General features: G+C 50.1%; 1 protein-coding gene across 3 annotated transcripts in view; it reads left to right on the top strand.

The window, feature by feature from the left end:
- The window catches only part of NTF3 (neurotrophin 3), a 67646-nt gene extending 64489 nt beyond the window's left edge, over positions 1-3157 (top strand). Inside the window, exons 3-4 of one of the 3 annotated variants that reach the window (XM_075603061.1) lie at positions 547-718; positions 1873-3156. In XM_075603061.1, coding sequence (XP_075459176.1) covers positions 1894-2670 — 777 coding nt within the window. In that variant the 5' untranslated portion in view covers positions 547-718; positions 1873-1893 and the 3' untranslated portion in view covers positions 2671-3156. Of the gene's footprint in view, positions 1-546; positions 719-1872 lie in introns of all 3 variants that reach the window. The other 2 variants (XM_075603062.1, XM_075603060.1) reach the window with 2 other exon arrangements.
- Positions 3158-15329: the final 12172 nt, after the last annotated feature.

The raw sequence follows: 15329 nt of genomic DNA, 5'->3' as shown, positions 1-15329 counted from the left end.
GTTAGACACATTACTCACGTGTATTACATAAAGGTAATGCTATTATTGCTATAATGTGGATAACTGTATTTTTGTTATTTTTTTTAAAGCGTTATTTATAGTATCCTTCCTTGATATAATTTCTTTGTACATTATTAAAAGTTATTATTATTAATTATTATTCTAGAGATATGTATGGATAAATATTATTGTACACCCATACTTAATACAGTCATAATGACAGTATATACCATATTCCATCACACAAACATGTTGCACTTTCTGATGTTTCACACATTTATATGATCTCTAATATACTGTATATCTTTGTGTGGCACATGTCACTGTTTGTAATGAATGGGTTAAGTCCTTTACTCAGTACATTGCTTTTAGGCTGTTCCCAGAAATAACTCCATGATAATCAGGGTGTGAGTAACGGCAGCTTTTGGAAGGTGCAAAATATGGTAGCATTATTCCCGTGCACTAACATGAACTGCTCATTACCGTATGATTTACATATGAGTAAACCAGACGTCCGTTAAAAGTTAGCGATCCGTTATTTTTCAGGTGAACGCGAAGACATCGGAACGCTAAGCACCTTTGGGGATATCCGTTATGACTTCGCGCACCGCTAACCCAATCTAGCGGATCGATAAATATTTAACGGTCTTCTCTGGATCTACCCTATAATGACCAAATCCAATGTCCTCCAATTCATCCCAAACACCCCTAGAACAAGGTAATGTGAGACGTTAAATTTGGCTAAGGACAGAACAGGAAACACAAACGTGTTTCTTTAATAATCGTGCTTCTAGTTATTTTGATAATACCTGGATAGGAATATTTTGAGAAAGTTTGATTTAACAATTTTTTATTTAAATTGTTAAATTTATTAAATTTTTATTCCCTAGCAGGAGACCAAGTTCACAATACATGTGAAATTGGCCCAATATTGGTATTTCCCTTTGTCAACAGGAAGCAACAACACACCCAGTCCTTTCTATTTCTCCATGCTGCCCCTTTCGTGTTATTAAATAATGGGGTAGAAATATTTGACAGGAAATGATGCAGCTTCAGATGTTATAGGGGTGTGTCGTGTAATATGTTCACAGGAAGTGTATTTGTAATCATTTCTATTGGTGCAGGGGCCTGTGTGGCCTCATTTCTATTGGTGCAGGTCTCTCTGTGGCCACCGTCCGAGACCGCTAAAGTTGCACATGCTGAGTAGTAATATGTTCAGATGATGGTCACACACATTTTTACATTATTTTATTATGGCGTAAGCAAAAGGTATAATGTTCCGGGAGCAGTGTCCCCTTTGTCAGCAGTAAGTACCCTCTGAAATGCTGCACCTTTTGGTTATGTCGTAGTACAATAATATAGCTACAGAAAATTCAATCAATTTTGGTCCCAAAGAGGTTTCTACAACCTACAGTATAAAAAAACAAAGTACCTTCTAAGGTCAAATGGAAATAATACAATCTGCATGACCTTGTTCTTGTTTTTGTGACTAGTTTCATTGTCATTTTTCCATACTTCATATATATAATTTTGCACAGTATATTCCTTCTGCCTCATTGTTAACTCTAACCAAGAATATAATCAGACACCATAACACATTATAGTTACTTTCATGGTTACAGATCTCTGCAGGGTCCATTATTGTATTTCTGTGCAGTATATGCTGCTATGCAAACCAAACACTATGGCCCATATTTACCATATTTACCATATTTACCATAGGACGCCTTGCAGTGCCGGGGGAGACTTTTCAGTCCATTTACGTGACTGGGCTCTAAGGTTTCTCCCGGACGTGGAAGATTCTATTACTGTGTTTAGTGTTGTTATATTATATTGTTTCTGTATCTAAGTCTATTCTTTTTTCCCCTCTAGATCTTACAGGTGAATAGGGTGATGTCCATCCTGTTTTGTGTGATGTTTCTTCCTTATCTTTGTGGCATCTACGCTACCAACATGGATAAAAGGAATTTGCCAGAAAACTCAATGAATTCTCTTTTTATTAAACTTATTCAAGCAGACCTTGTGAAAAGCAAGATTCCCAAGCAGGAGATCGGTACAAAAGAAAACTCTCAGAGTACGTTACCCAAAGCAGAAATTCTTCTAGACATGGATGTTGTGGATAATGTGAAGTCCGACTTCCAGCCAGTCATCTCATTAGAAGCAGAACTTTTTAAGCAACAAAGGCAAAGACGCTACAATTCACCACGGGTGCTTTTAAGTGACAGCCTGCCCTTGGAACCTCCACCCCTATACCTAATGGATGATTATGTTGGGCATACAGTGGTTAACAGAACATCACGGAGAAAAAGATTTGCAGAACACAAAAGCCACAGAGGTGAATATTCAGTTTGTGACAGTGAAAGCTTATGGGTGGTAGACAAATCAAATGCTATTGACATTCGAGGGCATCAAGTAGCTGTTTTGGGGGAAATTAAGACAGGTAATTCTCCAGTGAAACAATACTTTTATGAGACAAGGTGTAAAGAAGCCAGACCTGTAAAACACGGCTGTCGTGGCATTGATGATAAACACTGGAATTCCCAATGTAAAACATCTCAAACCTATGTACGGGCGCTGACTTCGGAAAACAGCAAAATGGTGGGTTGGAGATGGATAAGGATTGATACGTCCTGCGTCTGCGCATTATCCCGGAAAATAGGACGAACATAACTGCTTCTTTTCAATATATAAATTATTACTTTAAATTATATGATATGCATGTAGCATATAAATGTTTATATTGTTTTATATATTATAAGATGTTCTTATTTATTAAATTTCAGCAAACATATATAAGCTTTATCCCCCTCCTAATAAATACAGTATGAGAAGAGGTTTGTGCCCTCTGTTGGGCATTTCTAAATGTTTCAGATTCTGCTACAGGCAGGGCCGGCGTGGAAGGTTGCGTGGCTTGGTGCAGTGGCACTGCCGGCACCGCCGGCACCGCCTGTAGCAGTATATTCTTCACTGTAAAACCAAATGTTTGTGTGTCAGTATTCCTCATTCAGTATTTTCATGCCAGTGACTGTTTTACATTTGTTAAATTTGATTATATCAGAGTTGTATAAATTGTACGCACATTATATTCAATTTCATTTATTTTACCTCGTTCATTAAAAAAACATTATTTTGAAAAATCCAAAATTTTCCATTGCAAAAAATGTTACAATAAGATCCCGATACAAATTCTCTTTTGTATATATAAGATTAGTTTTATCAGCTTTTTATCTCAAACACCGTTTCTGACGCCCTGTTTATTGGTCAAGTGATTTTAGATTAGATTTTTTTAAAATAAAATTTGCATTGCAATGGGTCGTATGACAGCCCACATATTCCAAGCTAATAGTAAACAATTGGAAATATACATATACTGTGGGACCTTTTCATGAAGCAATCCAAAAACGAGTGCCAGCAGAGGGCCAGCACAAGACATCAAACTCAGAGACGTGGGGACGTCTCCCGATGTAACGTTTCTGATCATTTCTCGTAAATGTATTTTCTCAAGATTTCCATAATGAAAAAATATGCCACATTTTCATTATCTTGGCAATTTTTTCTCAGAATTTAGCAAAAATTCTAACAGAGCCGGCGGCCTGAATTAGGGGCCATGTGGTCTGGCAATATAGTTACCCCTCTCAGTAGCGCAACAGAGGGGGAGATTTGCACCCCCAAGAATGTCATATATTTACTCACGGTTACAGAGGCCGCTCTCTCCTCCCCACACGCTTTCCTCCTCGCTCTCTCCTCCCCACATGCTTTCCTCCTCGCTCTCTCCTCCCCACACGGTCTCCTCTCCACGCTCTCCGTCCCCTGCTCCTCTCCGCACTCTCCTCCCCATGCTCATCCCTGCACTCTCCTCCCCACGTGGTCTCCTCTGCACGCTCTCCGTCCCGTGCTCTTCCCTCCACACTCCTCCACGCACTCTGCTCCCCACGCTCTTCCACTCACTCTCCTCCCCACGCGCTCTCCTCCATGCTCTCCTCCCCGCTCCTCCCTGCTCTCCGTCCCATGCTCTTCCCCCCATGCTCCTCCCCGCTCCTCCCATGCGCTCTCCTCCCCCTCTCCTCTTCACGCTGCGTTCTTCCCCACGCTCCTCCCCCTCTCCTTTTCGCGCTGCGTTCTTCCCCACGCTCCCCGCTGCGCTGTGCTCCCCCCCGCTTCCCTTCACGCTGCATTCTTCCCCACGCTCCTCTCTGCACTCCTCTCTGCGCTGTGCTCCTCCCCCGCTTCCCTTCACGCTGCGCTCTTCCCCATGCTCCTCTCTGCGCTGTGCTCCTCCCTGCGCTGTGCTCCTCCCCCGCTTCCCTTCACGCAGCGCTCTTCCCCACGCTCCTCTCCGCGCTCCTCCCTGCATGGTGCTCCTCCCCGCGCTCCTCTCCGCTCTCCTCCCTGCATGGTTCTCCTCCCCGCGCTCCTCTCCGCTCTCCTCCCTGCACGGTGCTCCTCCCCACGCTCCTCTCTGCGCTCCTCCCTGCACGGTGCTCCTCCCCGCGCTCCTCTCCGCGCTCCTCCCTGCGCTGTGCTCCTCCCCGCGCTCCTCCTGGCACGGTGCTCCTCCCTGCACGGTGCTCCTCCCCACGCTCCTCCCCGCGCTCCTCTCCGCGCTCCTCCCTGCGCTGTGCTCCTCCCTGCGCTCCTCTCCGCGCTACTCCCTGCACGGTGCTCCTCCCCGCGCTCCTCTCCGCGCTCCTCCCTGCGCTGTGCTCCTCCCCGCGCTCCTCTCCACGCTCCTCCCTGCACGGTGCTCCTCCCCGCGCTCCTCTCCGCGCTCCTCCCTGCACGGTGCTCCTCCCCGCGCTCCTCTCCGCGCTCCTCCCTGCACGGTGCTCCTCCCCGCGCTCCTCTCCGCGCTCCTCCCTGCACGGTGCTCCTCCCCACGCTCCTCTCCGCGCTCCTCCCTGCACGGTGCTCCTCCCCGCGCTCCTCTCCGCGCTCCTCCCTGCACGGTGCTCCTCCCCGCGCTCCTCCCTGCGCTGTGCTCCTCCCTGCGCTCCTCTCCGCGCTCCTCCCTGCACGGTGCTCCTCCCCGCGCTCCTCCTGGCTCGGTGCTCCTCCCTGCACGGTGCTCCTCCCCGCACTCCTCCCCGCGCTCCTCTCCGCGCTCCTCCCTGCACGGTGCTCCTCCCCGCGCTCCTCTCCGCGCTCCTCCCTGCACGGTGCTCCTCCCCGCGCTCCTCTCCGCGCTTCTCCCTGCACGGTGCTCCTCCCCGCGCTCCTCTCCGTGCTCCTCCCTGCGCTTTGCTCCTCCCCGCGCTCCTCTCCGCGCTCCTCCCTGCATGGTGCTCCTCCCCGCGCTCCTCCCCGCGCTCCTCCCTGCGCTGTGCTCCTCTCCGCGCTCCTCTCCACGCTCCTCCCTGCACGGTGCTCCTCCCCGCGCTCCTCTCCGCGCTCCTCCCTGCAAAATGCTCCTCTCCGTGCTCCTCCCTGCGCTGTGCTCCTCCCCGCGCTCCTCTCCGCGCTCCTCCCTGCGCTGTGCTCCTCCCCGCGCTCCTCTCCGCGCTCCTCTCCGCGCTCCTCCCTGCACGGTGCTCCTCCCCGCGCTCCTCCCTGCACGGTGCTCCTCCCCGCGCTCCTCCCTGCACGGTGCTCCTCCCCACGCTCCTCTCCGCACTCCTCCCTGCACGGTGCTCCTCCCCGTGCTCCTCCCTGCACGGTGCTCCTCTCCGTGCTCCTCCCTGCGCTGTGCTCCTCTCCGCGCTCCTCTCTGCGCTGTGCTCCTCCCCGCGCTCCTCTCCGCGCTCCTCCCTGCACGGTGCTCCTCCCCGCGCTCCTCCCCGCGCTCCTCTCCGCGCTCCTCCCTGCACGGTGCTCCTCCCCGCGCTCCTCCCCGCGCTCCTCCCTGCGCTCCTCTCCGCGCTCCTCCCTGCGCTGTGCTCCTCTCCGCGCTCCTCCCTGCACGGTGCTCCTCCCCGCGCTCTTCTCTGCGCTCCTCCCTGCACGGTGCTCCTCCCCGCGCTCCTCCCCGCGCTCCTCCCTGCGCTCCTCCCTGCGCTGTGCTCCTCCCCGCGCTCCTCCCTGCACGGTGCTCCTCCCCGCTCTCTTCTCTGCGCTCCTCCCTGCACGGTGCACCTCCCCGCGCTCCTCTCCGCGCTCCTCCCTGCGCTGTGCTCCTCCCCGTGCTCCTCTCCGCGCTCCTCCCTGCACGGTGCTCCTCCCCGCGCTCCTCTCTGCGCTCCTCCCTGCACGGTGCTCCTCCCCGCGCTCCTCTCCGCGCTCCTCCCTGCACGGTGCTCCTCCCCGCGCTCCTCCCCGCGCTCCTCTCCGCGCTCCTCTCTGCGCTCCTCCCTGCACGGTGCTCCTCCCCGCGCTCCTCCCCGCGCTCCTCTCCGCGCTCCTCTCCGCGCTCCTCCCTGCACGGTGCTCCTCTGCGCACTCCCCCCCGCGCTCCTCTCCGCGCTCCTCCCTGTACGGTGCTCCTCCACAAGCTGCACTGCTTCCCGCGCTCCCCCACATAGGGCTGGGGGAGAGAGCGGGGCCTCTTTATGAGAGCAGCCCACCTCTATCGATGTCGCAGTGTCATGTGGCGCTTCATCATAGCCACGCGATGTCACATGACACCGTAACAGTTGTAAAAACTGCACCCCAAAAATGTTTTTCTGGTGGCGCCCCAGTTCCTCTTAATGTTTGGTGAAATTGTTTTGAAATGTGTCTCCCGCTATGTGACCTTCTCTAATCGGAGATTGTATCCTCATACGTAAAACTCTCAGCTACCCAACATTACTCAAACCTACACACAATACACCCCGTACTCAAACCTACACACAATACACCCTGTACTCAAACCTACACACAATACACCCTGTACTCAAACCTACACACAATACACCCTGTACTCAAACCTACACACAATACACGCTGTACTCAAACCTACACACAATACACCCTGTACTCAAACCTACACACAATACACCCTGTACTCAAACCTACACACAATACACCCTGTACTCAAACCTACACACAATACACCCTGTACTCAAACCTACACACAATACACCCTGTACTCAAACCTACACACAATACACCCTGTACTCAAACCTACACACAATACACCCTGTACTCAAACCTACACACAATACACCCTGTACTCAAACCTACACACAATACACCCTGTACTCAAACCTACACACAATACACCCTGTACTCAAACCTACACACAATACACCCTGTACTCAAACCTACACACAATACACCCTGTACTCAAACCTACACACAATACACCCTGTACTCAAACCTACACACAATACACCCTGTACTCAAACCTACACACAATACACCCTGTACTCAAACCTACACACAATACACGCTGTACTCAAACCTACACACAATACACCCTGTACTCAAACCTACACACAATACACCCTGTACTCAAACCTACACACAATACACCCTGTACTCAAACCTACACACAATACACCCTGTACTCAAACCTACACACAATACACCCTGTACTCAAACCTACACACAATACACCCTGTACTCAAACCTACACACAATACACGCTGTACTCAAACCTACACAAAATACACCCTGTACTCAAACCTACACACAATACACCCTGTACTCAAACCTACACACAATACACCCTGTACTCAAACCTACACACAATACACCCTGTACTCAAACCTACACACAATACACCCTGTACTCAAACCTACACACAATACACCCTGTACTCAAACCTACACACAACACACCCTGTACTCAAACCTACACACAATACACCCTGTACTCAAACCTACACACAATACACCCTGTACTCAAACCTACACACAACACACCCTGTACTCAAACCTACACACAATACACCCTGTACCATCCAAACACATTGCTTCCTTTACCCAGAATACAATGCCAGTCACTGCATAGTTTGTATAATGTACAGCAGCTCAACTCATCGAGCTCCTCCACACAGTGTTATACAGATAACACTAACACAGCGTTACACCGATAACACCAACACAGCGTTACACAGATAACACTAACACAGCGTTACACAGAACACTAACACAGCGTTACACAGATAACACTAACACAGCGTTACACAGATAACACTAACACAGCGTTACACAGAACACTAACACAGTATTACACAGATAACACTAACACAGCGTTTCACAGAACACTAACACAGTATTACACAGATAACACTAACACAGCGTTACACAAACACTAACACAGCGTTACACAGATAACACTAACACAGCGTTACACCGATAACAGTAACACAGCATTACACAGATAACACTAACACAGCGTTACACAGAACACTAACACAGCGTTACACAGATAACACTAACACAGCGTTACACAGATAACACTAACACAGCGTTACACCGATAACACTAACACAGCGTTACACAGAACACTAATACAGCGTTACACAGATAACACTAACACAGCGTCACACAGATAACACTAACTCCCTGCACGGTGCTCCTCCCCGCGCTCCTCTCCGCGCTCCTCCCTGCAAAATGCTCCTCTCCGTGCTCCTCCCTGCGCTGTGCTCCTCCCCGCGCTCCTCTCCGCGCTCCTCCCTGCGCTGTGCTCCTCCCCGCGCTCCTCTCCGCGCTCCTCTCCGCGCTCCTCCCTGCACGGTGCTCCTCCCCGCGCTCCTCCCTGCACGGTGCTCCTCCCCGCGCTCCTCCCTGCACGGTGCTCCTCCCCACGCTCCTCTCCGCGCTCCTCCCTGCCCGGTGCTCCTCCCCGTGCTCCTCCCTGCACGGTGCTCCTCTCCGTGCTCCTCCCGGCGCTGTGCTCCTCTCCGCGCTCCTCCCTGCGCTGTGCTCCTCCCCGCGCTCCTCTCGGCGCTCCTCCCTGCACGGTGCTCCTCCCCGCGCTCCTCCCCGCGCTCCTCTCCGCGCTCCTCCCTGCACGGTGCTCCTCCCCGCGCTCCTCCCCGCGCTCCTCCCTGCGCTCCTCTCCGCGCTCCTCCCTGCGCTGTGCTCCTCTCCGCGCTCCTCCCTGCACGGTGCTCCTCTCCGCGCTCCTCCCTGCGCTCCTCTCCGCGCTCCTCCCTGCGCTGTGCTCCTCCCCGCGCTCCTCCCCGCGCTCCTCCCTGCACGGTGCTCCTCCCCGCGCTCTTCTCTGCGCTCCTCCCTGCACGGTGCTCCTCCCCACGCTCCTCTCCGCGCTCCTCCCTGCGCTGTGCTCCTCCCCGCGCTCCTCCCCGCGCTCCTCTCCGCGCTCCTCCCTGCACGGTGCTCCTCCCCGCGCTCCTCTCTGCGCTCCTCCCTGCACGGTGCTCCTCCCCGCGCTCCTCTCCGCGCTCCTCCCTGCACGGTGCTCCTCCCCGCGCTCCTCCCCGCGCTCCTCTCCGCGCTCCTCTCCGCGCTCCTCCCTGCACGGTGCTCCTCCCCGCGCTCCTCCCCGCGCTCCTCTCCGCGCTCCTCTCCGCGCTCCTCCCTGCACGGTGCTCCTCTCCGCGCTCCTTCCCGCGCTCCTCTCCGCGCTCCTCCCTGCACGGTGCTCCTCCCCAAGCTGCACTGCTTCCCGCGCTCCCCCACATAGGGCTGGGGGGAGAGCGGGGCCTCTTTATGAGAGCAGCCCACCTCTATCGATGTCGCAGTGTCATGTGGCGCTTCATCATAGCCACGCGATGTCACATGACACCATGACAACGTACCGTCACATGTCGTCATGACGCCGTAACAGTTGTAAAAACTGCACCCCAAAAATGTTTTTCTGGTGGCGCCCCAGTTCCTCTTAATGTTTGGTGAAATTGTTTTGAAATGTGTCTCCCGCTATGTGACCTTCTCTAATCGGAGATTGTATCCTCATACGTAAAACTCTCAGCTACCCAACATTACTCAAACCTACACACAATACACCCCGTACTCAAACCTACACACAATACACCCTGTACTCAAACCTACACACAATACACCCTGTACTCAAACCTACACACAATACACCCTGTACTCAAACCTACACACAATACACCCCGTACTCAAACCTACACACAATACACCCCGTACTCAAACCTACACACAATACACCCCGTACTCAAACCTACACACAATACACCCTGTACTCAAACCTACACACAATACACCCTGTACTCAAACCTACACACAATACACCCTGTACTCAAACCTACACACAATACACCCTGTACTCAAACCTACACACAATACACCCTGTACTCAAACCTACACACAATACACCCTGTACTCAAACCTACACACAATACACCCTGTACTCAAACCTACACACAATACACCCTGTACTCAAACCTACACACAATACACCCTGTACTCAAACCTACACACAATACACCCTGTACTCAAACCTACACACAATACACCCTGTACTCAAACCTACACACAATACACCCTGTACTCAAACCTACACACAATACACCCTGTACTCAAACCTACACACAATACACCCTGTACTCAAACCTACACACAACACACCCTGTACTCAAACCTACACACAATACACCCTGTACTCAAACCTACACACAACACACCCTGTACTCAAACCTACACACAATACACCCTGTACCATCCAAACACATTGCTTCCTTTACCCAGAATACAATGCCAGTCACTGCATAGTTTGTATAATGTACAGCAGCTCAACTCATCGAGCTCCTCCACACAGCGTTATACAGATAACACTAACACAGCGTTACACCGATAACACCAACACAGCGTTACACAGATAACACTAACACAGCGTTACACAGAACACTAACACAGCGTTACACAGATAACACTAACACAGCGTTACACAGATAACACTAACACAGCGTTACACAGAACACTAACACAGTATTACACAGATAACACTAACACAGCGTTTCACAGAACACTAACACAGTATTACACAGATAACACTAACACAGCGTTACACAAACACTAACACAGCGTTACACAGATAACACTAACACAGCGTTACACCGATAACAGTAACACAGCGTTACACAGATAACACTAACACAGCGTTACACAGAACACTAACACAGCGTTACACAGATAACACTAACACAGCGTTACACAGATAACACTAACACAGCGTTACACCGATAACACTAACACAGCGTTACACAGAACACTAATACAGCGTTACACAGATAACACCAACACAGCGTTACACAGATAACACTAACACAGCGTCACACAGATAACACTAACACAGCATTACACAGAACACTAATACAGCGTTACACAGATAACACTAACACAGCGTTACACAGATAACACTAACACAGCGTTACACAGATAACACTAACACAGCGTTACACAGATAACACTAACACAGCGTTACACAGATAACACTAACACAGCGTTACACAGATAACATCAGCAGAAAATATTTCAGACCATAATCATTGTCTTCAGCCTTCACATAAAGATTTCTGGATGGAATACACAGGTTTGTCCCGAGTTTTTCTCCAGTTTTGCTGTTGTGCAAAATGACCAATGTTATGATAAAATATTTAGTTTTACACATTATTATGTAATGTTTTCTTTGACAGATTTTGTGATGCACTTCAAAACTGAAACAAAACTTGATACAGCCTCCAAAAGGTGTTTTATTGCAATATGTTCTGTATTATGTTACGTAAGAAATGAATGTGTATTTTCATATGGAAAATTGGTACACCAATGGTTTAAATTAGGTTTAAGGAATGAATTTATTAAATAAAGTTCAAGCATCTTCAAGCAGTGGCACAATGGCAGAAAGACTAATCGTATTTACACATATTCACAATTGCTTAAAAAAAGTACAAATACATTTTCAAGAAGCCTGTACATAAACTGACATGTTATCTACATAACTAAAATGACACAAGATATGCTTAGAATAAATTGCGTAGAGATGATGTATAGGACAGAGGTAAAATACACCAGGGTTTCTCAGAATGCGTTGTGGGTTTGCACTGCGCACGTGGGATGTGTAACCCTCACAGAGACACAGCAGCTGTATCACAGCGAATATAATCTTTGTGTTACTTAACCCATCTTCCAGGTCTAATAATGGACAATAAGGGGCACGTCTACTTTTAAGACATTTAATGGTCTATTCAAATAAGTGCAGTGAGGCATTACAGGGTACTTTGTACTGACTGATGTGACCAGTTTCAGCACGGGTGTCATTGTTACTTACCACAATATATATCACAACATGTCACAGATGCTCTTTATGACTCACTATGCCTTAGCGCAGAGCTTTCCAAACTGTGTGTCGCGACACGTTAGTGTGTCGGCTGCAGTGTGTAGGTGTGTCACGCGAACGTAACAAGAAACCTCTGAGCGGTGCAGAAACGGGGGCGCATGATTATTTAGGGGGGGCGCGGGCGGTTAGGGCCACAAACCGGGGGTTTGCTGGGACGTGCGCCGTCCCCTAGACAAAACTGGTCACCACAGGGTGACAGGGGCGTGTGCTGGGGGAAAATAAATAAATAAAAATCCCCCCGCCTGACTGGTCGGCGCGCAGCCAATCTCTATCCGAGCTGCACAGTGAGGAGGCGCCTCTTCCTGCGCGGAGCGAGTAAGGTAACTACAGCTCCATGCCCCCCCCCCATGTCCGATTTGGCCCCCCTGCTCCGATTGGCCTCTCTCTCTCTCACCCTCTCTCTCTCTCACCCTCTCTCTCTCTCTCTCTCTCTCTCTCTCTCTCTCTCTCTCTCTCTCTCTCTCTCTCTCTCTCTTTCTCTCTCTCTGTCACTCATAAATGACAACAATTTTGGAAATGTATGTTATGTTACAAATCATATATTTTTTTTTAAATATAAATGAAAGGTTTTCATGAGATATGTTGTGTCCCCATACGTTTTGTTATTACAATTTATGTATGCGTCCGTATCTCTTATAAGGGGTTAGTTTAACCTCCGGTTTGCTAGTAAAACAGATTTACTGTGTCGCGAAACGATGCATGTGTAAAAAAGTGTGTCACCAACATGAAAAGTTTGGAAAGCTCTGCCTTAAGGCATAAAACTATTTAGTAAATGTGTCCCTATGTATTAGTACTGTATGGCAGCCATGTACTATTAGAAATTACAATCATATCTGACCAAGAGGGTGTGTTACCCCCTCTTACTGCTTACTAAGGAGATGCTGCAAAGAAGCTAATACTGTATTCAGATAAGCATTTAACGCAGGCATTGGTTTAATTAGCGATACTGTCTCCTATAGCTCACCTACAGTCCCCCACTGTCCCTCTTCCTCGGGTACAGTATGTGTCCAAAAGACATAATGGCCAAACATGACTAAGCGCATTATACAAGGAGACCCGCCCGGGCGCAGCACGGCACCTTACATTCTATTCGCACTGTATGGCCTATACGCTGCGTTACAAGGCGTCTCAGGACAGAAGGCTGCTTAGTTAATAAAGCCCACGATGTCCGCAGGGCTCAGCTTCACTCTGCAGACCAATCGCCCAATGACATTGCGACTTTGTATTGGGGACCGCGGCAATTGCCAGTATTATTGAGTATTGGAGATGTGGCAACAAGCAGTCGCGTTACAATGAAAAGTGGTAATCAAATGAATCACGATCAACAAATTATTTGGTACGTGGAGAAGATAAAACCCCAGCTAGGACCCATTGTGCTCTCCTGCAGAAAGTATTCTTCCTTTCCAACATGTATGAGTTGCATTAAGCACCCAGACTGTGATTCTGTTAACAGCTTCAAATACTTTCCTGCTACTGATTTCGCCGCAGCGTGTGCGCGTTGCTTTTTGGCGCAGGTAATTATATGGCGTTTGTACTTTTAGCTCATTTTGTTTGCAAATTGTGATTTCTTTTTGGTGACTACACTGCATGCACACTTAAAATCCACACTACTGTACATCACCCGTCATGGACACATTCTATGTATGTATGTATATCTTTACTTATATAGCACCAAAAGTGTACTCAGCGCTGCACAAAGAATACAGTAACACTGAGTGCAACAATCATAAGTGATCAAGACAGAGATCAAGTGACAAAATGGATTGGAATAAGACATTTGTCCAATAAGGGACCCTCACATACTGTATATTGCTTTATCAGAGCGAGGTATTAGTGACTGTGTCGAGAACATTCCTGGAAATCTACATATTGATTATACAGTAACTGAGTCAACATGCCCCGAAGACTGTTCAAGCAGCAAATATGTTGTAAGAACATTAAACGTATTTATCAACATATCCACAAGTTCCAGAGATAACCAAGAACCAGGACTTAAGTTCATGAGATAAAGACAATGAGGTTATGTATCAATATTAGGTTAAAGTCTTTTGATGTCAATGTATCGTGGAAGTTTTCTCTTCTTTTTGATTCAGGTTTTGTTTTAAGAGGAGTAAACACATGATTAATCTCCATTCTAATTATGGATTTACAATTTTTTGTGCTTGTAATAATGTTGCCTTTTTGTGCATGAGGTAAGCTGCAAGATTTGTGCTAATGTATATTTATTTACCTTTATGTTAAATGAATGCAGTATATTTCTTACAGACGTTGCGCTGCCGCGGATAAAATAGTGTGTTAGCCCCTCCCCCTTCTTTAAAACATGGCCGCTTTGCCCGCAGCGCGCAGAGAATGTCCCGCTGCCAGCGCGCAGAGAATGTCCCGCTGCCAGAGCGCAGAGAATGTCCCGCTGCCAGCGCGCAGAGACTGTCCCGCTGCCAGAGCGCAGAGAACGTCCCGCTGCCAGCGCGCAGAGAACGTCCCGCTGCCAGAGCGCAGAGAATGTCCCGCTGCCAGCGCGCAGAGACCGTCCCGCTGCCAGCGCGCAGAGAACGTCCCGCTGCCAGCGCGCAGAGAACGTCCCGCTGCCAGCGCGCAGAGAACGTCCCGCTGCCAGCGCGCAGAGAACGTCCCGCTGCCAGCGCGCAGAGAACGTCCCGCTGCCAGCGCGCAGAGAACGTCCCGCTGCCAGCGCGCAGAGAACGTCCCGCTGCCAGAGCGCAGAGAACGTCCCGCTGCCAGCGCGCAGAGAACGTCCCGCTGCCAGAGCGCAGAGAACGTCCCGCTGCCAGAGCGCAGAGACTGTCCCGCTGCCAGAGCGCAGAGACTGTCCCGCTGCCAGAGCGCAGAGAATGTCCCGCTGCCAGAGCGCAGAGACTGTCCCGCTGCCAGCGCGCAGAGAACGTCCCGCTGCCAGAGCGCAGAGAACGTCCCGCTAGCGCGCAGAGAACGTCCTGCTGCCGGCGCGCAGAGACTGTCCCGCTGCCAGCGCGCAGAGAACGTCCCGCTGCCAGCGCGCAGAGACTGTCCCGCTGCCAGCGCGCAGAGAATGTCCCGCTGCCAGCGCGCAGAGAATGTCCCGCTGCCAGCGCGCAGAGAATGTCCCGCTGCCAGCGCGCAGAGAATGTCCCGCTGCCAGCGCGCAGACA

The sequence above is a fragment of the Ascaphus truei genome, chromosome 5, assembly GCF_040206685.1.
Source record: "Ascaphus truei isolate aAscTru1 chromosome 5, aAscTru1.hap1, whole genome shotgun sequence".
Lineage (NCBI taxonomy): Eukaryota > Metazoa > Chordata > Amphibia > Anura > Ascaphidae > Ascaphus > Ascaphus truei.
This window is presented reverse-complemented; position numbering and strand designations above follow the sequence as displayed.